The 24246-nt window shown below is 34.3% G+C and overlaps 1 protein-coding gene across 4 annotated transcripts in view; it reads right to left on the bottom strand.

Moving 5' to 3' along the window:
* Positions 1–24246, bottom strand: part of Egfr (epidermal growth factor receptor) — a 518593-nt gene that overhangs the window by 23862 nt on the left and 470485 nt on the right. For all 4 annotated transcript variants that reach the window (XM_081743731.1, XM_081743730.1, XM_081743733.1 and 1 more), the window contains 8 exons: positions 23964–24161; positions 20360–20661; positions 16840–17075; positions 13461–13590; positions 9323–9599; positions 7516–7854; positions 5985–6121; positions 3025–3304 (listed from right to left, as the gene is read on the bottom strand). In XM_081743731.1, the coding sequence (XP_081599857.1) occupies positions 3025–3304; positions 5985–6121; positions 7516–7854; positions 9323–9599; positions 13461–13590; positions 16840–17075; positions 20360–20661; positions 23964–24161 (1899 nt within the window). The remainder of the gene's footprint in view (positions 1–3024; positions 3305–5984; positions 6122–7515; positions 7855–9322; positions 9600–13460; positions 13591–16839; positions 17076–20359; positions 20662–23963; positions 24162–24246) is intronic.

Genomic DNA, 24246 nt, shown 5'->3' with positions numbered 1-24246 from the left:
TATTCTCTTTGGCAAATCACTTGGCGCAAATTGAAAAACTTTTAAGCACTTATGATCACATTTACATAGGAATTATTTACCTTAATACCTTTCAACAATTGCATTTTTTTCTGTTTCTTCTTCCATCACTTTCTTCACAACGTAAGAGCTTCTCAATGCATTAATTACTCTATTTTTCTCTTTATGATTATATATTTTTCTTCACCCATTTTTTCCAATATTTCTAATTAGTTTCCACTTTACCCAAGAAAACTCTTCGTCATACCTTGAACACAACTAGTTGTATGTCACACTATCACAGTGTTCATGTTCCTGCTCCGTTCTCTTAAATCTTTGTATGCAGACTTAAAATGCAGTGTTCTTCTTTATATGTTTCTTTAGCCTTCTTCTTGCTTTTGTGGGTTTTCATATCTCTGTCAAATAATACACCATCATCATCATTATCATAATTATTCTTCCGTTATTGGCAAGTCGCTTGTCCCAACTGAACACTTTCCACGCATCACGGTCGCCAGCTAACTTTTTGACGTAGGAACTTTCTCTTTTAATACCGTCCATAAACCGTACTACCTCTTTCACTTCCTCCCTCTTTTTCCTTCCTTTTAGCATGTCCCTCGTGATACAGTTCCTTCTCAATCAATATATCAAAAAGTCTCTCCTCTTTTTACTAACATAAAATTTATCTTATTCCCACTACTATTCACAACACTTCATTCATTATTCATTCAACCCAGCTAACTTCCTCCACTCTTCTCTTCATCCACATTTCAAAAGCTTCTATTCTTATTTCGTTGCTTTTGCGTGATATCCATATTTCTGTCCCATACAGTAGAGTACTCCATACAAAACACTTTATGAATCTTTTTCTTGTTTCCTGCACAGAGCGACGCTTACCTAAAGCAAAATAGTTCCTGGCAACGAATTGTGGGTCTAAAGCTATGACCCAACGATGAAGAAGCAGTCCACGAAGTACGTTCACAATGTCTGTGCATCTGCGGGAATAGTCATGCTGAGTTTGTTTCTCGATGTAAATGGCATTGACCACACCGAGTTCCTTCCCAAGGATATCACCGTGAGCTCAGAGTGGTATATCGAAACCTTATACAAGCTAAAAGCACGACTGACATACGTCATGCCTGACAACGAATCCCCTCTTCTTTTCCATGATAACACTAGACCACACACCATCCAGTTGACTTCGAACGCAATATTGAAGCTTGGATACATTATCCTCTCTCCCCATACAACTCTGATCTTGCATCCAGCGACTTTTACATCTTTTCTAAACTGAAGGAACATTTTAAGGGCACCCAAGTCATCAGATGAGGATGTCGGCCGTGCAGTACAATCGTGGTGTCGCTCCAAAAGGAAAGAGTGAAAAATGATGTTCCAGAATTGAAGCCTAGATATCAAGGAACGTATTGTTTTATTATTATTATTATTATTACTAGCAGCGTTCACCCCGCTTCGCTGCGGTCACCCCGGAACGCAATAAACTTTGTTACTTAGATAATTTTTACTTTTTCGCTTTCAAGTGATATGATAAAAACCATAGAAGATTGCAGTAAATCTTAACATTATATCGCCTGTCATTTATCTTAACCCGCCCCGCTTCGCTGCGGTCATCCCGGTGCTGGCATATTGTAAAAGTGTCTGTAAAAATAAGCAAATCAATTAAAAAATTTTAAACAGAAGATTCAAGCTATTTTCCGCTGTATATCGCCTGTCATTTATGTTAACCCGCCAAATGACACGGTCATGCGGGTTGCATATAAATACGTTTATTTTTACCTATGATGAACTAATAACAAAGGATTTGTACGTTATGGACACTTGAATGGTCAATTATCTCAAGACACTGGTAATTAAAAATTAAAGTGATATGATAAAAACCATCTAGGGTCCAAATCCTAATAACCCCCCAAAAATGAAAGAAATTGGTTCAGCCGTATTAGCGTGATGAGCGGACAAAATTTTGTACGTTCTCTTTTATATATATAGATTATTATTATTATTATTATTATTATTATTATTATTATTATTATTATTATTATTATTATTATTATTATTATATTGTAACCCGATACATTAATCAGACTAAAATTTTCAGATCAACTACGTACTCATATGAAAGTCGATTATTTACAGTTTTCAGACACCATAAAGTATTCCATGGTCTAAGTTCAAAGACCACCATTATATCCTGATGAAATTTATACGAGACCACCGTAAAGAAAATATTGTAATTTACCACGTGCTTCTGTATACAAACAACGCCATGTACTCTTGTTTGTAAACATCACCACCTGGATTTACTATGAGCAGCACACGACGGACCACTAGCACATGACGACAGGACAGTTGGACGCCTATAAACTGGATAGCAACCAGCGGACCAGTACCAGTTCTCTGGTCTCTCTCCTCTTGCTTGCCTTGGAGCACTACTAATAACCTAACCCCAAAGCCTCTAGTCTGCTTCGAGACTCTTGGCTATCCCTTTCCTCCTCGCTTAGTCTATTTCGGGGCTCTGTTGGGTATCCTACCTTAGTTGCTTAGCCTGATTCGGGATTCTGTGACTTTTATGCCCCTCATTGCTTGCTTCGGAGCATTGAGGTTTCCTATAACACTCTGCTTAGTCTGCTTCGGGGCTCTGTAGAGATCGTGTCCGTGATTCTACAGTCAAGGACTACCTAATTACTACCTGACAAATTAGAGAAAGCATTTCTGTAGTATTTCCTGTAAATACTGTTATTATAGAGATTTTTATAGAATAAACCGGTAGTAGGGTCGATTCCAGACCTTGATTTTATTAAACCCAGCTCCATTTACCAACAAATTTTACAATATATTCTTTCAGACAAGAAATGAATTCAAGGACCAACAAAATAGTCTCTTTTTATTTTCATCTTTCCTATCATTTTATTTCACGTTCACTTCATGTCCTCGCTTAACACTACCCACGCATCGAAAATTAACCAATTGTTCTACTTCAAATCTTACAAATTAATACAACAAAGCCGTTACCTTGTACACAGTTCCAAATGCTCCATAACCCATAATTCCGCCTTTCCTCATCTCGGCTTCTTTCACAATTCTCAATTTAGCCAGATTTGGCTTCACATTTGATGGTTTCAAGGGCTCGTTGTCTTCCAGGCCAGTTAACACCATCGTCATTTTGACTGCGTTTTCTTTCGCTTTCGCCCGCTGTCGCCACTGATAGCCAAGCACACCCAGGAATATGAGAAGGATGACGAAGCAGCCAAATACCCCACCTAAGATGGCTGGAGTTTGCTCGTTATCGATCCTAAAAGAAATACATTAAGTTAGAGTCAAGATTTAAAACACCATACACACGACATCTAACCCCTTGCGTTCCAGTGATATCCATATGGATGTCATGAACTACTCCGTTGCAAAATACCAGCGACATCCATGAGGATGTCATGAAAACCTATTGTTTATTAAGGGTTGCATTAATTCTGGAGATGATGAAATTTTCCAGTTGTTGAAAAGAAAGAGTTAGTTCTACTATTTCTCCTTAGGTGACAGCACTTTACTGACAGAAAAGAGAAAAATATTTTGTCTCAGTAGATGGCAGGCCTAAGGGAGCATTTAATTACAACATACACGTGTTTGTTTTGACGATAAACAATTTTCAATTTCGAAAAATGAAAAAAAGAAACTTTGTATTTGATTTTCTGTCAGTGTTGCCAACCTGAAGCAACATAAAGTCCCTTCAGGGAAACACAATTTCCCTTTCTCAGTCCAAATGTTCCCCATTGCAAATATTTTCTTTAAAAAATCAGTAATATAAATGTTCTCCTTGCGCATGCACAATAACCATGCCCTACATAACGATATGGACAGTCTTTTAACAGTAAATGAAAATCTAGTATTCCTGCACGGACATAGGGAAATGACACGTACAACGCAAAGGGTTAATTCATAGCATTTTCGTTTCTCATTATCTTTACTCACACCTACTGGAGGATGACGCAAATATTTATCGAAATGGATAATAAAGTGATATTTATGGGTGCTCGGCACAGGGCTCTACCCTAGGAGGAGCATGATTATCAAGACAAGTTTAACAGTTTTTAATACAAGTTTAATTCAATCAAGTTTAACAATTTTAAATGGAAAGGTCTTGTAGTGTACCAAAATAGATTAAAATTGTATCTGATACTCACTGCCCTCCTTATAAGTATTTAACACACTTTGTTATAGCACGTTTCATGTATAGCTGTTTCTACATGCTTTGTACATGTACACTCATGTCCAAAATGATTGTCGCATATCTATAACTGTCTTCTTGTAAGAATATAATTTGATAATGATTTTGCAGGTACTTTTGACACTGATACTACGTGAATAATCGGCAAATGTGTATTTGTGGAAAACTCCATAGGAAAATAATTATAAATACGAAAATTATAATGAGTAAAAAAAATGTTGGTAAGTGGACAAGAAAGTTTTATTTTCGTTTTATTGTTCTTATTTACTGCACTTTTGACATGAAATTTGCTACATACACGTCTTTGCCGATTATAGACATACTAACATTGTAAGAAATACCGGGAGAATTCGTTATCAAATTATATTCCTACAACAACATATTTATAGACGTGCGACAATAATTTTGGGCATAAGTGTACTTAATATATGTAGTATTTTGATTACACAGAAAAAAATTATGTGACCAAAGTTCCTTTTGTAAATTATAATATTTTTCCAGTGCAATTTGTTTTCACGTATCTCTAGTGTAATATTATGTGTATCTGTAATTTTGTTCTATATTCTCTATATGTTCAAAATATATTCACATACTTCTCACTTAACTCCTTTTAAAAATTATGAAGATTTGTGGACTTGACCTCTCTTCACGCCAAGGGAAACTTCGATATTTTTAAACATTTTTTTAACAAAAAAAAGGGAAAGTTTATTTGGGATGCTGACCACTTGGCGTTGGTCAGGGCCATATATAAGACGGCCTGTCCATCTTTTCCACTGGGGACATGTTTAGATTTTCTCTCCGATGGTTTAGATTTCTCCGTTTTCTCCGCCGCATTCTGGCGTAGGAGTCTTTTCTGTTTTTGAAAATTATGGTTGTATCTTGGGAAGAGAGCATAACTTCCCCTATGTCCAGACTAAGAGCATAACTTTCTAACGATCATACAGAGCATAACTCTCTCTTTCTGTTGGAATTTTAATTTTTGACGAAACAGGCTGAGTAAACTGTTTCTAATATTTAAATGAAAATCCCTAAGTCGTGAGATCTGCTTATTCAATGTTAGGTAGCCTTTATTTTATTTTATTTATTATTTTTTTTTATTTTATTTTTTATTTTTTTAAGGTACAAAGGCTGGAGTACCCCAGAATAAGTGATACTCTGTAGAGTTTTCCTGGCACTTTAGTACCGTCTAAGAGAGCGTCTTGTATAATTTCAATAAATTTATACCATTTCGGTTAACCCTGGGGCCTTCCTCCTGCTGATTTTCATTAAATTTATATCATTTCGGCTAACCCTGGAGCCTTCCTTCTGCTGATTTTCATATTACATATCCAGAAGGTCGTTCTTGAGAATGAAGAAGTAAAGAAAGAACAGCAAGAGGAAAGTTACTTACGAAGATCCCAGAGAGAGCCGAAATTATATAAATTGGAATAATCATTTTCGGACACAAGGTTAGTGCTTTTTTATTTAATTACTATTGCCACTTTTAAGATGGTGACAACGACAACCATCCATCTCGACAGGAGAACACTCTCTACGGTAATCATTGGTTCTACCTGGTTAGCAAACCTTTTCAATATTAAGAGCTGTTGGTACTTTCTCTCACTAAAACTTGTCCAAAACTGGATTATACACGTACATGTCTCAAAAACAAATAATGGCGTATTAAAAGTAAGGGTTTTATTTTTGACCTTTAACTTTTCTCTCATATTATTAGTAAACGATTTATGATTTAAAAAATAAATATACTCACGTCATAAAGCTTTGTACAGCAGGATGAACGGAACAATAGGGTTCGCTGTTGTCCTGTGGAAATATTTTGTGGGGTATTTCAGGTGGACAAGTTGCGGTGCAATTAAATGCTGTAGTGTTGTCACCTGGGCCTCCATCCTGAAATGAATTGCATACAGATGTAAAGTACCATATTTTGTATCTAGTAAAATAATAATAATAGCAATAATAATGTTCTGGAAACTGCTCGGATGCAAAAATACAGAACTTGTAAACGTATTACATAACATCACTTGACAAAATAGGCCATAGGTAAAATAACGATTATAATGAATTATAAGTCAATTTTAAACTTAGCAGGTTAGGACCCTTATCAGAAAGTAAACGTACACAAATTCTTTAATTCAAATGTTTTTCAAAATCAAAATCTAATAATAATAATAAAAAAAAAAAAGATCAATGTACTAAAGTAATATTTTAAAAACAATGTATTGAAGGATTCATTTAAAATGTATTCGTAATACTTTCTAAATTTTCATACCGATCATGCTAAAAAATATCTTTTGTTTTCATATTCGTTAAAATATACGGATGATAATAATAACTTTTTTTAAAGTCTGTTCTCAAATAAAAATATTTCGATTGCATAATCCAACTTAAATACGCAACCAGGAGAAACCAAAGAGAAAAATAAGCATTGTGACTTTCCATCAGTATTAAGAATTATTCTTGACACTTGAAGCTGTTTTCATGCAAGAAAGGAAGAATTTTCATTCAAAGGGCTGGTACATATAAATAAAATCATACTAATTGGTACATACGTAAGTTAACTAAATTAGTCAAAATTAACGTAACAGTCTTGGCTCTAGCGTGCTATGATACGTTTCGCCACTTCATAATAATACTTGTATAGAAAAGTGTAATGTACATTAATGTTTAAAATAAATAGAAACCCTTTTTTAGGTGACATTGAGAAAAATATACGTAAGAAATTTTAATATTTTGATTTGAAACAATTATCTAAATTAACTAAAGCTAGGTTGGCATGCTGCAAGAATCCTGAAGCTATCATCTAAGAAGTCTTGCAACCCCAACTTTCTATTTACTACTTACACATTACAACTTTCTAAAAGCAAGAAAGATATTTCCACCCATGCAGCACTGCACTCTAGTAGACAAATAATGAAGAATCCGTCATTTAGGAAGCGGCGAAACTGTTTTTTTTTTTCTTTCTTTCTTCCTTTATGTCGGTAGGAGGGTGATAGGAAGTAGCAAGCAAGATGGCCCAGAAGGTTGCACATGGTTTGACTCCTTGCAAGATGAAAAAAAAATTTGCATGTCCCTTTCAAGAATATGTTTACTTGGAGAAATATTGTAGGATTGCAAGATTTTTTTAAATGACAGCTACAAGATTCTTGCAGCATTACAATCTAGCTTAAGAAAGGATTCTCAGTTGTTTGATTCAATGCACATAAACGAACAAAAATAGAGTACTTTTCAAAGAAAGGTGAACGTTCAGTGTATTGACAAAACTATCCTGTCACAATACGTACCACGTATATTTTGTAATTCCTGCAACGGTAACATTCCGAGATAGTTGGTCCGTAACAACTTGTACATTCAGCAGCGCATGGTAGGCATTCCTGTCGATCCTCATCTGAGTAGTGATCTTGAGGGCACTCATCCTCACATTGCTCTCCTCGCTTATACTTCGTGCATTCCTGGCAAACTTGCACATGAAAACCATATCCGGTACATTTCTTACATCGTGGATGACACTTCCTACAAATGGCTTTTCCTGCCAGGGGTTTCAGTGGTCCCTGTTCTTGAGGGCCAACCCATTCAGAATAATAGCCGTCAGGACAAGTCTCGTTTCTCTTCAAGCAGCGTTCCTGTGAACACAAAATCACATATTTTAGTCATTTTTTTTTTTTTTTTCATTTCAGGACAAAATGAAATATTTCAAACTGAGAATGGAGTTCAGAAACCTAGTTTTGCAAACAACATTGATTTAATTGAAATCACTTTTACACAGAATTCAACTCTAAACATTGTTCTAGTATAGCTTCTGTAATTTAAAATATCGATTGTGTCAATAATTATTTATTGAATATTTACTTATATTAAATTAAAACATTTTCTTTCTATTTATTCAAACAACCAGAGTAATCTCCTCTTCTTGATTTTTTTTTTTTTTTTTTTTTTTGTGGAAATACTTTTTATGAATATTTTTACAATAGTTTATAGATGATATCTATTCTTCACAAGAAAGAGACCTTCGTAGCTTACTGGGAGTAAATATTCACACCAAGATCTAACCTTAAAATCTTTTTATCGTGAATTCATTTCTGAATAGGAAGCTGGTCATCTTAATTTCTTAACATATGCCTATTAACAAGTTTTCCTTAATGCCATTTATGAGTTTTCTTTACAAATACATGACATAACTTCTACCAAAGTCCAATAAACATATTTTCTCTTAAAGAAGGCAAATAAATCCGTATCGTGAGAGTAAAAGTAAAAACATGATATTTTATTTAGACAAATTTTAGTTCTCTCTTACATCCTCAAAATGTTGTACCTCTCGAAACATTTCTATAACCCAAGACCAATAATAAATAGAAATTTTGAAGAAACTTCGTGTGTTTTCTTCGAGATTTCCCAACGAAGTTTAGTACTTGGGATGATATCGGTCAATAAGAGAGGGTACTTGGCCTCAATTTAAAACTATATTAACCCCTTCAGTGTGGGTGGCGAGTTAACTCGTGTCTTCAAAACGCACCTGCTGTGCGGATGGCATATATATACCCTTTTATTTTGCTTTGGCTATTTTGTATTGTGCATGGCGAATATACTTGCCCATAGCATGAGTAATGTTATTCCCGACAATATTTAGCGAGTTTTCGCTCACCTAGGAACCCCAAAGAGACCACACAGAAAAATTGGGCTTGATCTGTTGAGGCATTCCCAAATTTTGTGTAACCTAACAATATGATGATGATGATGATGATAATCATAAATACGACAATGACAAGTTATGGTAGCTAATTAGAAGAAACAAAGATCATAATGCCGAAAATTTAATTGTGATTGCTTGAGAGGTTCAAAAGTTATTGAAAGGTAATCAATTCCAAAGTTCTCAAAAAAAAAAAAAAAAAAATACAGCGGTTCGCATCTGAAAATTACGCACTGAAGGGGTTAATACACGTTACGCAAGAATAAAAGGGGTGGCCAAGATAACGCTCGTACAAATTATGTGGTTTTACTAAAACAGGGAGTACATATTTTAAGGATAACTAATCACTAAAAAGAAGTTTTTTGCTTCTACTGTTCATAACACCAACAGTCCACAACACTTACCACAGCAACGTCTCCGTTGATAATAGCCTTCGCGCACGAGTTGCATCCCGTTGGGCCAATTGTATTATCTGGACCATTACAACCTGATTCACAATTCTCGTGACAATGAGTGCACTCGCCACTATTGTTGTACTTGCTTACTGGACAGGAGGCAACACAGAATGGACCGTCTTTCACATGTTTACATTTTACACAGTTTTCAGGACCGGGACCACGACAGGCCAACTCACACTCTGGATGACAAGGCTTACAAACTTTCCCATCTGCTTGATATATTCTGAAACGATAATCAACATTGTTATTTGTGAGATAAAGCACATATACAATTTTTGAAGTAGCATAAAATTATTATAAACAAGAAACTCACTGGATGATGTACGATGGCAGCAAATTAGTAAGAAAAAAATGCATTTTATTACGTAAACTACATGTTCATCCAAATGATTTGTTTGAAGATGTTTCCTCATTGCTTAACAAGTTTCTATATTTCAAGACAAAGAAATTTTTGGTTAGTTACAATACCCGCCGTAACATTTCGGGTTGGGTGCCAGCTGTAACACTCCATACTTTCAACTTGTCAGAAAAATGATACAGAAATATAATACTAACTGTTAAGGAAAATCGTTGTGTAATTAACATGGTTGTAGAAAGTATGTGAAGAGGAACATACATCAGTGATAAAGCACGAAAGAAAAGCAAACGACAGTCGAATTGATGTTGGTTGTGTTTGTACATCGTATGAGGTTGAATAAATTTATGAAGGCTTTCCACACATGAATTGGGGAAGAGTTGCTTTGGCTTACTCAATGCGATGTTTATATTGTAATATTCCGCACATGTTTATATTTATAAAAGCAGCATGTGCTTTTATTTACAAACAATACCACATGCGTTTTACTACAATTTCTTCCCTCTTAAGCATCCAAGCTATATAAAACGGAACCCAACCCTTGAAGGGAGAGCCCACGCGCACAAAAATCTCGCACTTTTCGAATTTGCCTATTGCAATATCCGGCACAAGGTTTTATAAACTTCAACATGTTCTTTTATTTGTAAACAACACCAAATGCGTTTTACTACAAGTTACTATAAGAAGCAGACGACAGAAATCATCGTCACCACTGGATCATGTGATGGAAGAACAGCAGCGCCACCGCTACCCAGGAGGAGGTATAAAATTAAAAAGCTTCACCACAACCGATAGCAGTCTCGGCTTGCCACACCTGATCTCCTAGCTTCCCTGGAGCTCTGAGAGGCTCCTAACCGCATACCACCCAGTTTGCTGTTGAGCTTCGTGGTATTCCTTCCCGCCTAGCTTGCTGTGGAGCTTTGCGGGACTCCAACCTCTCTGCTTGTGTAGAGCACTGAGAATCCCATCCCGCTTCACTTAGCTTGCCTGGAGCTTTGTGAGGATCCTTCCCTTGACTTTCTTGGCCTTGGGACACCTACTTACCCTAATTACTTAAAGGATTTTGTATTTATCTTAGTGAAACGGGAATATACGGTTTTATAATAAAACTGGTTGTGTAAAAAAAAAAAAAATCCTGTGTGTAATTGCTCTACCTTCTACCTAATAAGGTAATTTTACAATACCAAAATAATTGCATTTCGACGAATCAATTACTGAATACAGTACAGTTGCTACTGTTATATGTATATGTTCATAAACACAAAAAAATTTGCGTTTGGTTTATTCGGAGCCTATAGTTAAACAACAAACTTATTTGATACATGTCTGTGTATGTGTGTGTGTGTGTGTGTACATAATAATAGTGAACACTAAGGAGTCTGTCACAGCAGATAAACCGATTTCAGAACGACAAAATAGTTGACTTATGACCGTAAGTTGCAGATGATGTATGTCTGGCTTCACATCCAATCTAAATCTTCTTTCTCTTGTATCATAGAAGTTTGTCAAGCGATGGAAAAAACACTTTCAACACCACGGTAGCATCATATGTGAATATTTGTGTGTGGTTTTATTTCCTTGAAATGCATTTTGCCCTCACTTACCGAACTGGCCCCGTATATTATTAACATGTTTAATACTAATGCCTGGTACCACGTATCATCTTTCGTTCATTCACTCATATTGAAAATTCTTTCTCTGTTTACGTTCAAAATTACCATTAACGGATAACTTCATTTCTTTTATTTTTTTCCCGGCGAAAATATGTGTTTTGTTACGGATCAGTACTCTCTGTTTTACGGACACCCACAACACGGACAATATCTTCCTTCCAAATGCTAAATAACCTCTTAAAAGTGGAAACAAACTATTCTCAGTTCATACCATTTAGCACAGAAATTACCTTCTGAAATTTGAAAACAAATGTATAGTCAGCAATAAAAGTTCTTTCCGCATGTAAAACTTATTTTGGGAAATAACGGTGGTATAGCTGGAACGTACAACGGTGGTATGCATAGAATGTACAGAAAATTACGTTCTTTTTAATTTACTGAAAATTGTACTGAAATTGTTCTTCCATTCTGAAGTGATTTACGAAATTAATTTCATCAAACCGAAAGAACTTCTGACGCTGACTGTACAACGCAGCACAGTAGACACCACATGAGCTGTGGGTAATTTAAATTTAAGTAACCTCTTTGTAACGAACACTTGCATTTACGAACAAATAATACTGTTCCATCGGTGTCCATGATTGAAAGGTTCCACTGTGTTGCATAAGCTATGTCAGATGCAAAAATACAAATTTATATATAGGGTGACCCATAATTATGTACATGGTGTTTGACTGATTGTAGTATTTGTAATTCTGGACAAAAAGTGTCGATATGGCAACACTGTTAATCACGTTACACTTAAATGTATTGTCAACAAAATTACTTTTATTGTTACACTACAATTCTACTAGGTTTTTCAGTTGCAACGAGTAAGTGAGGAACTACAACGGGTGCAATTACAACACAAAAGATAGTATGTAGTACTTTTTACCTGAGATTGCCTATGTCACATTAGTGTATGCATGCTGATGAAAAGAAAACAAATAATTAGGCAATAAAATTGATTTTATTCCACTACAATCTTGAACATTTTCCTACCCAAGAAGTAGCACAAAATTTCAAAAATGACCTAACACAACATAACTAATTTGCGTTATAATCTGAAATGTGCCAAAGATAGCTTTTAACCTTATTCTGTAAATTAAATCTCGAAAAATGGTAGCACTCTTGCTTTCGGTGCGGAAGATCAACGTTCAGTTCTCCATAGAACTTGTTCATTCTTCACGTTAAACAAGTGCCTAACTCATAGACAGAGTCCGCCAGAAAAATGTATACATTATTTAAGATAGAAACCTATATATCATATTTCTTAATTACATTTAATTATTGTTCAAACATGTGTTACAAAACTTCAAGTAAGCATATGTTTGCATTAGATGTTCAAAATGTTGGCCGTTGGTGGTCAAACACCTAACAGACCGACAAGTGGTCGCTGCAGCTACAGCGGACAATGTGTCAATGGAGATCAATGCACATGCATCTGTAATCGTTCTATGCGCTTCAAACTTGTCAACAATGCTTTTGATTGTTACGTGGGTTGGTTGTTGAGTACCAAACTCCCCTCTCCACTGACGCTACACTTCAATGGCATTTCCAAACCTGATAAAACACTTCAAAACGTACTTAAGCTGCTCGAACGTCAAGCGTGCACGTGCCATTTTCTTATCTCACAAACCGTGCTGACAGTACCGACATCTGTTGAGCGAAAAACTGTACTACAACATAATTTTAACTGAAAACAATTAACAATGCTGACATCTGTTGGGCAAAAAGCTATACTACAACATACTTAAATTTCATAACAATTGTCAGTGCCAACAACCTGATACAGGGTGACAAAGAGTGTACACAATTTTTTTTTTTTTTTTTTTTTTTTTTTTTTTTTTTTTGCGAACTCTGTAGTATCGTTGTTGAATATAGACAACTCCATGTAAGAAATGAACCAAAGAGAATAAATGGTATCAACTTTATGACCATTTACATTCCCATAGTTTCTTATGAAAGTATGGAATCTTCCATCCAGTAAATTAGTTTGTTATAAAGCAAGTTTCTAGATTTACTAGAAATTATTAAGTTTATAAATTAAAGAAAGAAATTCTTGAAATAAACTTACCCTTCCTGGCTGCAATCTTGAACACATAACGTTCCTGATTGGAAGTTGGCGCACGATAAACACTCATCTGGTCCAGCACTCCAACATCCATCACTGGAACACTGGGCATCACAAACTAGGCCTTCCTTCTCTGTTAAAGAAAATAAAAAGATAATAATAACTTGTACTGTGTTCGATCTTCTATAGGAATAAATTTAACTTAATATGAACTACTAACGCCCAAAGTCTCCTATTTATGTCCTGCAATGCTATGGAATCAGTGGTTTTATTTATTTGTGTCTGTCCGATGTAGTCAAATAGCCATTATTACATAAACTAAGTAACAGTAATCATAAACTTTAGTCTTCATTGTAAATGTAGCACAGATCAATTTTAGATCATCTCTTATTTAATACTAGCAGAATACCCATTCTTCGCACGAAGACGTTTCATTTTGGACATAGACGGACGAATTTAGATTTAAATGGCATCGGAAGTGCTCCTGTTTACCTCAGCAACCCCGAAAACTATGGATTCAACATTAATATAGGTCATTTTCGATCATTCTTATATCTCCCTGCTCCCCCTCCCCTAAGTTGCACTGTCAAAGTGAAATGATAAAAACCATCACAGGCGCGAACCTCATCTATGTTAAAAATTTGATCGAGGTCGGTAGTGTGGTTCAAGACTTATTAAGTTATCTTTATATATATCCTTCTCTCTCTCCCCAATGTTGTATCGTCAAAGTAAAATGATGAAAACTATCCCATGTCCAAGCCTCATCTATTTTGAAAATTTGATCCAGATAGGTCGCGTGGTTCAAGAGTTATTATGTTATATATATCCCCCTGTCCTCCCCTAAGTTCTACCGTCAAAATTAAATGATAAAACCGATCCGAGGCCCAAACCTCATTTATGTTGAAAATCTGATCGAGATCGGTTCGGTGGTTCAAGAGTTATTAAGTCACAAACATAGTCATTTTCATTTATATATATATATATATATATATATATATATATATATATATATATATATATATATATAGATAGATAGATAGATAGATAGATAGATAGATAGATAGATAGATATTTACCAATATTTTAGTAACTATTACGTATCTTGCCAAATCAACATAATAATGCAAATATAAATATACCTATTAACAGGTGACAAGCACTGGAGCAAGAGTATCCAATAAAGACCCTGGAAGAGCTTATTACTTGATAAAATTAACAGAATTTTGATTCCCAATTTACAAAATTCTCCTAGTCCTAGTCCCTTGTGAAATTCTAGTCGTTTGTGAAATGTAACACCAGGAAGTATAACCATAACATATATATAAACCTTCTGGTGTTACATTTCACAAAGAGCTACAAGAATATTGTAGATTGGGAATTGAAATTCTGTTAATTTTATCAAGTAATAAGCTTTCTATCTTCAGAACAGAAGTATAATTGAAAATAATCATTATCTCATTTTTCGCGTGGTCCTGTCTAGTCTTTAATTCTCCTCTATATAGTTATAATTAGTTAAGGCTAATGGATCGCGTATCTAAAACAGCGTTACATGTATTTCAAATACATCGCATGTTCAACAAAATAATCAAACTTAAGAAACTTAGAAAACAAAATTCAAAATTAATGTGTTGAAGAATCAACTCGGGTATTCCTGCTGTTCAGAAGTACGGATCATTTATACACATTTCTTTGAAAACATATTTAAGAACATAGAGGGGATGAATCGTTTCGAAGCTGATTACTTGTTTGTCCATATCTAGTGTTAACTTTGATAGCTTCTGGTTCAGCCTCTAATTGAATCAGTAGTTTTGAAGAAGTCATGAGTCAGAAAAGTAAGTTATGAAAATATCGACAAAAAAAAAAAAAAAAAAAAAAAAAACTTTTGAAAATCTTACTAGACATGAAATGATTGACCTTTGTTTGAAAAAGTAATGTTTTCTTGTTATTGTACGAAATGAACAACTTGTTTACAGGAAATGGTAGTAAGAAAAAGTGTACTGAATGCAAACTCAGCATTTTTTGACTCATGACCTTTTCAAAACTACTGATTCAATTATTATGTTTAGTGAATCATACCGCTATAGGCAAGTAATTTAATGCAACTTCACACGTGCAATAATATTATCACGTGCCATTTATGGAGAAAATTTAGAGAAAATATATTAAAAACAAAACAAAAAAAAAACAGGATTTTTTTACTGCACGTCTCCTTTGCCAATTCCCATGTTACAAGAGCAAAATACAGTATCTTCATAAATGAATGTTGCGGTTTTGAAAATTAATAATAAATCTAAAATTACCTTATATTGGCAACCCTTACAGCATAAGCAGCGGCAACTGTCTAAGTTTCTGATACATTAATCACAATCCTTTAATATGTACACCCTTGGTCACACGACACACATCTACACGGCAACTAAATTCTTCCCATACTCAGTTAGATCGTCCACGGTAATGGTCTGCAGTGCATCCGTTATCAGTGTTATCCGATCACAAACTTCCTCAAGGGACACGAACATTGGTGATGCATAAACTCTGTCTTTGCGGGTACATTAACAAACACGCAAAGAAAGAAATCTCATAGTGTTAAATCCGGCGAATGGAGTGGCCAGGAGAGAACGTTGTTGTCTTCTGTTGAGGAACATCCAATCCTGCGGTGAACAACAGGCTTAAGAAGCTCTCGTACATTACTGTGAAAATGGTGCGGAGCACCGTCCAGCTGCAAAATGTAATCATCATAATTGGTGTTTAGCTGGGGTAACAACCAGGTTTCCATCATGTCTTGAAATGAGTCACCGGTCACAGTTTCTTCTCCCAAGAAGAATGGGCATCAGAGACACGAAGTTGACCGAAGTTGGCCTTTACACCTTTTTCCATGAACTGTTGGTACCACCTATATATGTTCTTGTGTGGTGGGTCTTTCCTAAACCGTGCACGAAACTCTCGCTGGACTGTAACCACAGATCTGGCCAACTCAAAACGGAGCACACAGGAAGCATTTTCCTGTTGCGACGCCAACTCGGAAACTGACGCTGCGACATCGCAATAAATATGCCAAGCAAACATCAGGTAGCGCATGAGAAACTTGGGACAGTTGCCACCGTATCACTCATTTATAAACACGCTTTGTCGTAGCTTGAAACTCTTCTGCAAAAAGTTTCGACTTTGTACGAAAAAGAATAGTCCCAACGTTCTCTGCCAAAATATAAACCATACTTTTAGTTCAAATCTTGTGCGACAGAAACAAAACCGTAACATTCAGAATACAATTATATTTGCTATTGATGCAAAGATATAAGTTAGACTTCAGGGGAAGACGGTATTAGTGGTTACAAAGAGATTAATATTTCAAGTACTGCAGATAAAGATTATCGATACTTACGACATTCCTCTTTCTTCTTGTTGTGCTGTATGAGGGTTCCATGTTCATTTGATTTCTTTATTGATGTCCAATTTATTCCTTCAGCAAAGCACAAATCAGAGTTTTCCAGGATAGCAATGCTTCCAGCAGAAATTTTCTTCAACGATCTAAGCCCTAATGATTTTAGCGTTGTTTTCACAATGTACAATGATGCAAAATATTCCGTGAGATCTCGACCACCAATTACTTCCAAGTTCCTGTAAGTATGTGGAAAAATAATGAAAACACATTCATATATATATATATATATATATATATATATATATATATAATGTATGTAATTCACATATTCTCTATTAACCCATTGCGTTCCAGTGGTATCCATATGGATGTCTTAAAATACTCCGTTGCAAAATAATACCAGCGACATCCATGGGGATGTTATGAAAACGTATCCTTTATTAAGGGTCGTAATAATCCTGGAGATGATGAATTTTTTAGTGGGTACAAGGCACGAGTTAGTTCTACTATTTCTCCTTAGGTGACAGCACTTTACTGACAGAAAATAAAAAATGTTTTGTCTCAGTAGATTTCAGGCCTAAGGCAGCATTCAATTGCGACACATATGTGTTTGTTTTGACGATATACAATTGGCAACTTCTAGAAAGTATTTCGAGATCGGAAAGGAGAAAAAGAAAAAGCTTTGTTTCTTGAACTCCAGTCAGTGTTGCCAACCTGAAGCAGCATAAAATCCCTTCAAACATCAAAAATTCCCTTCTTCAACCTAAATGTTTCACAATGCAAATATTTTTTTGTGTGGATGTGTATGAGTGCGCGCGATTGTACAAAATATGATATTTATTGAACTCCAGTCAGTGTTGCCAACCTGAAGCAGCATAAAATCCCTTCAAACATCAAAAATTCCCTTCTTCAACCTAAATGTTTCACAATGCAAATATTTTTTTGTGTGGATGTGTATGAGTGCGCGCGATTGTACAAAATATGATATTTATTGAACTTTATACAATAACTCTTCCCTATATGACGGTCTAGACAGGGTTTTACCAGTAAATGAAAATCTGGTATTACAGCACTAACATAGAAAAATTGCAACTGGAACGCAAGGGGTTAAAACTAATGCCAATAAAAAAAAAAAGTACTTTGAACGGTGGGCTCGAGTAATGTAGAATCTCTAGTACAGACACTAGCAAAAATTACTACACACACTACTTTTTTTCAATAATTTTAAAAACGTTGAACAATTGTAATAAAGCTTGCAATGTTGCACAGAAAATTACGTTCCTTACATTGAAAAAAATGAATTAAAATAGATGTACACATTCCAACCTATGAGACACAACTACTGAAGATATTTCACTAATTAATTACAACATGCAATCAGGTATCAAAATGAACTAATAAAATTAGTTCTACCAGATAGAACTTGTATATATGGGAAAAATATTTCCTCTTCATGAAAAGTAAACGGGCCTAACTTGAAAGCAGCTTCACAACCAGATTTCACTTTTCTCTGGAACAAAATTATATATATAGATTGAATTTTGTTTGAAAGTATTTTCCCAATGGGTCCTCCTGAAGTAACTTCCAAAATGTACTCTATTTTCCGATCAAATCAACTCAACTCTCCGATCAATTCATACAGTTATTAACCATCGACAGACTGCTTCGGCGTATTTATTGCCTTGCGCATTTAGCTGAAATAGCATTTAATATACGAAAGATCGGACTTGCTTTTCCATTCGTTTGTATTTCCTCCCTCAGTTATACACGTTGATTCATTTACCAAAGAGTTGTAGATTGAGTCCCAAATCTGAGTGGTACAGTTGCCACAAAGCCACAGAAAATACATCCTTTTTTATCAATAGTTTTGAATCAATTGTAGTGTAGCTTCAACAGTTTCCTAAAAGCTCTGAATCAATTTCAGTGAAGCTTCAAATGATTTTTAATAGTTTTGAATCAGTCGCAGTGTAGCTTGAACCTTCTATTTAACAGTTTTGAAGTAATTTCAGTGCAGTTCTAACTACTTTTTAATAATTTTGAATTAATTTCGATGTTGTTTCAAGAGTTTTTCTAATAGTTTTGAATCAATTTTAATGTAGCTTCAACTTTTTTTAATACTTTTGAATCAATTTCGGTGTAGCTACAACCGTGTTTTTAATAGTTTTGAATCAATTTCCGTGCACGTTCAACCGATTTTAATAGCTTTGAATCAACTTCAATGTAGCTTTAACCGTTTTTAAAATAATTTTGAATCAATTGCAATGTGGTTTCAACCGTTCTTTAATAGTTTTGAATCAATTTTAGTGTAGCTCCAAAGATTTTTTTAAAAAACTGTTTTGAATCAATTTTAGTGCAGCTTCCACAACAAGGGAAGAATCTATCTGTCCGCATAGTATAAAAAACTGAAATTAGTTTGATCAATTCGTTCTACAGTCATTAGCAACATGCTGCTGGCATGGGATAGTACTTTTGCTGGCCGTTATATAATACTAGTTGCTAGTTGTTGCACGTGAACCTTCGACCTGCTTTATAAATTGTTAAAATTGTGCTTAATTAAGAGGTCTAATTATTTAGTTTTACATTTTTTTATAGTTTGCCTACCATCTAACTTGAGATTACAGCTAGTGCTAAAAACTGAATCTGAATACGACAGTTGTCTCAATAGTAAACAGAGAAGTATGTTCATGTTCAGTATAACCATTTATCCATTTTCAGATAATTAAATTGAAGTAATACTATTTTAATTGGAAAACTAAATCGTCACAATATTCTACTATAAAAACACACAAATATTAACCCTCTCACTACCAAAAGGGGAGGGTACTTTGTGACCACTACAGTATGTTTCTTGTAATTACTGTTTTAGTCGTTTCTTTAAAATTGTCAAAAAAAAAAAAAAAAAAAAAAAATGCTATTGCTTAACACGTTTAGCTGCAGCGTATATCTTACAGTGATGCATATTGAACGTTAGTATGTCTCATAAATTTGCTATTTTCAGTTGCTGGACACAAAATACTCTCCCCCCGCCCCTTGGTAGGAGATGTGACAGACATTTAGAAGTGTCACTCCTAGATGGCAGTATAATAAATAGTTGTTTCCCGCCTTTTCTGAATTTGTCGACTAATCTTATCCCACGTACTGTTCACTTCAGTCACTGTATATTTCTGTAAGAGTTTCTTATCTGTTTCTTTTGGGAGATACATTTAATCGTAACAGGTGGGTACAAAATGACCCTCAGTTGGTAATCCGAGTTACAAAAAATACCTACGTAGAACGAGAGTTAATGCTCAAATCTAATTATGGCTACAGCCCTTGTTCTATTTTGAAATAATTGAAGGAAAAGAGTTTCTAAGTTGCATTTAAGTTGTCATAATAGTTTAAAATTTACAAATTGACTGCACGCTAGCGCCACCTAGCAGCATCAGATAAGCACAAAACGCAGCTAGTGACATCTATCAGCGTGGCTGTTTATTATTAGGAATTACAGTGACGCAAATACATGTTTTAGAGTAATATTTACCTGAAGTAGCTCAGATTCACAAAATGTTCGTGCGACGCCTGAATATTTACATAACCCGTCACTTGTTTCAAAGTACTAAACACTTCCAACTTGTCGGGATGCATCTCCGAATACCGTGGACCGAAAGTGAAATTTGGATAGATGTGCTGGTAGCCTGTAAATGAGTTGTCCAAGATGGTGATAGATCCTTCAATAATGGTACATCCTTGGAATGAATCCACGTTATCTGCATGAATAATTGGAACTCCGGTGCAAGTTTTAGGACATGGCCCATCGCAGGGGACGCATTCCCCATTCACAGCCTATTAAAATAGAAAAGAAAATGTAGTGTTAAAGAATAATCAACAATTACTAAAATACTTTAAAAAGTACACACTGTTATGTCAGTCAAATGAATTGTTTTAACAGCGGGTAATTACTAGCATATTAAGTCACAGTGTTGTTTTCGGTTTGTTTTTCAAAGTCTGCCTGGAGGTATTCCCCCCTTCGGTATTATATTTTTGAAAGCACTGCGGATTTTTAGTGGTAGAAAACCAGAATTCCTGCACATTTGCATCTGCCAAGATTTCGGATAAGAAAATCCAAATACTCAATTTTATTTGAGGTAACAGAACTATAAAATAACGTGCCATACCTGTACAGGAAACTCGATATTAACACTTCTTTTTTTTTAAAAAAAAAAAAAAAGCTAAGAAATTGCTGCAGAAGAAGATATTTTACAGAGTTGAGGGGTATTTAAATGGAAATTTAAAATAACATCTTTAAGTCAACAAGGTATCTTAGTAATTATTTTTATATACTTTAGCTGTATATCTCTGTTTACTATTCTAGTGTAAAGTGTAATGAAAAATGCGTTAAGATGAATAAAATCAATTAGATAAATTAATGGAAAAATATTTTCCTTTTTTTCTTTCCTATTCATAGGAGTCGTAAAGGTAATACTAATTCTGGCAATAAAGATAAAACTAATTACGCAATTACAATACTAGAAATAGATCTAAGTTTACTATATCGATAAATAGTAACACCATTTCAAAATGTAGCCAAAAATAATAGTATAAAAGTAGAAAACAAACTTTCAGAAACTTTAAAATCAATAATTGACTTATTATTATTATTATTATTATTATTATTATTATTATTTTAATTAAAAGTGTCTCAAAGAATATTGCTTTCACGAAATTATGTAAATATGAAATTGTGGTACTATCAACAATGTAAGTTATGTATTTAAATAAAAAAAGAAATAGAAAGATGAAATATTATAAGATTATTAGGAATAAAATTATAAAAATCCCTTTTTCCAGGACGGAGGAAACTTACATGTATCATCAGATATGTCAATTACTTTAACAGCATTATGTAACATATATAGTATTTGTAAACAATAATTTTTGTATTGTATTTTGAAGTTGAGTCGTCAAGTTCCAAAATGGTTCTTGTTCATTCATATTAAATCCCAAAAACTTAGAAAAAATTTAGGATCTGAATGTTTTGTGGAACTAGGATTACTTCAGTGTGTTCATGTGAAAAACTTGAACATCCTCAAATACTTCCAGTTCTACAAAACGCATTTGACCCTACGGGCTTTTCTCTGTTTTCTGGGATTTGATATAAATGGATATTTGGAACTGAACTACTCAATTGTAAAATAATTAACTTTGTATATTTTATATGAAAATGCGAGTGTAAATAAATTGATTGTTTCTTAAAGTATGACCATTCATACTTTGCTAAAAGTGATTTCTCCAATTTATATAATAGATTCTGTACATGATTATAATACAAAAATGATATAAAAAATCAAATATCATTGAATTTGGTAAGACTACGATTATAAAGATATCAAAAGTTAGCTAAGAGCTGCAATATTTTTAAATGTAAATGTGTAGTATAGTACAGAGCTCTCACATTACGAAAAAGATAAAACAAAACACAAATACATTGTCCTTATATTTGTATTTCATAATTGCAATCAAAACGTACTTAAAAGAACTAAAAAGTAACACAAGTATACAAACAAATACTAAAATGTTCATTGTTTCTTCATCTTAAAATTAACTACAACGAAATACTGATCTAATTTAACTTACATAATACGGTTGGGACACTGATCAAGATGGATTCTCAAATATCATAAAAGGGAATTACTTCTTTTTTTTTTTTTTTTTTAAACCAAAATTACAGAGACCCATATTCGAAGCTGTATACTCCTACCAATGTTTCAATTTGTAAACACAAGCATTGAAAGCGAGTACATTACTAATGACGTTACGGGGGAGCCATGAAATGTATAGTGGTAATAAAACTGAAGACAATTCGGAGAGGTTAATTGGGAACGGTTAAAAACAAATTCGTAAAAAGATGATTAGCTAGTGTTAACAGAAATAATATCTCTAGTGACGATGATCTAAATTAAAAAATCGTATCAATGAATGCTTTTCGAACCTACAGATTTGCCGATCAGATCTCATGTTCCAAGAAACCCTTCAAAATTGAGAACTTTGTACTTTTTTCTTGAGTTCTCAGAGGTTGACTTTTATGTCAAAATTTTTTCTTTCTTTATTGAGCAAAAATTTGGAAGTTTGTAGCTTTTAAAATCGTGAACACTGTCTTTGCCTTATTCTAATTTCAATTAGAAATGGACGAGTATTCTACTACAACAAAATTATGAAGAATAGAGAAAGTAAAACTCTCATTACGGCATTGTGATGTAGCATGACTTAACCAAAAGAAGCTTAAGAAATCGAATGGCGTGAACAAACAGTTCAAAATTGTATAGATAGTAATAAAACATACAAATATTGTAAGAATCTTTTCCTTAACTGACTGCAACTAACTATAAATACATCACGCGTACAGTCACAAGCAAAAGTATGCATCCATCCTATGTATTTTCTCTTGTTAGTCGTTTTGCATCAAATTTGAGTCCAATATTGCTTAGCGAAAATGTAAGGTAATTCTCTTATGGTGTCTAAAAGTATCCTTCAAACTAGCTTTTTAGTTCCAAAGCAAAATAAGCACACGAATAGATATGTAGTTTCACTGGAGATTGGAAAGTAGCTCAATTTTTAGTTTCAGATGGAGATGAAATATTTATTTATCGTAGTTTTTTTTAAATCAAAAATTCAGTACGCAGTATTATCAACTACTCCTCTCCCGTTCTATGAGCTTTCATGAGATTTACACCTAGCTGCGAATACTATAAGGTGAAGTTCGAAAACACATGCCTACCCTAATAACCATCACCTGCTTAATATTCAATTGAGGCTCTCATTTCAGACGACTGTAATTATTTACTTTTCTATAGATGGTGGAAATTCATTTCAATAAATGGAGCACCGTGGCTCAGTGAAGAAAAGATGTACACAAAATAATAAACTTTGCAACCTCACAATCTTAGTAGATTTTCACAGAGTGATTCAAGAAAATTATGCAACTAAAATACACAGGGTAAGACAATGAACAAATTTTAAGTACACTGACAACATATAACAAGAAGTCTGTACATACAAATATTGTTTCTAACAAATACAGTTATTTGCAAATCTAGTTAAATACACAATGACTCATCTTAACTTAATATTGTTTTCAATTATCTTACCTTCTTTTTAGGTGGACATGTCCTTACACAGGCCCCGTTGTCTTTTAGTAGATGTTCTGGACAATTCTTCACACACGTTGCCCCATATGCATATTTGCCGTTAGGGTTTGTTTCCCACGAATACGTGATGGGATTGTACCTTTGCATTGCTGGACATTCTTGTTTACACACACCACCATCGTTAAAATTTCGACATGCCTGTAATGAAATTATAGTTATAGGAACACATATTTAGGTTAACAGTCACTCATTTACTGGCCCTGAAGAAAAGATACCTGTTACC

The sequence above is a fragment of the Thermobia domestica genome, chromosome 17 (assembly GCF_964235325.1).
Source record: "Thermobia domestica chromosome 17, izTheDome1.hap1.1, whole genome shotgun sequence".
Lineage (NCBI taxonomy): Eukaryota > Metazoa > Arthropoda > Insecta > Zygentoma > Lepismatidae > Thermobia > Thermobia domestica.
This window is presented reverse-complemented; position numbering and strand designations above follow the sequence as displayed.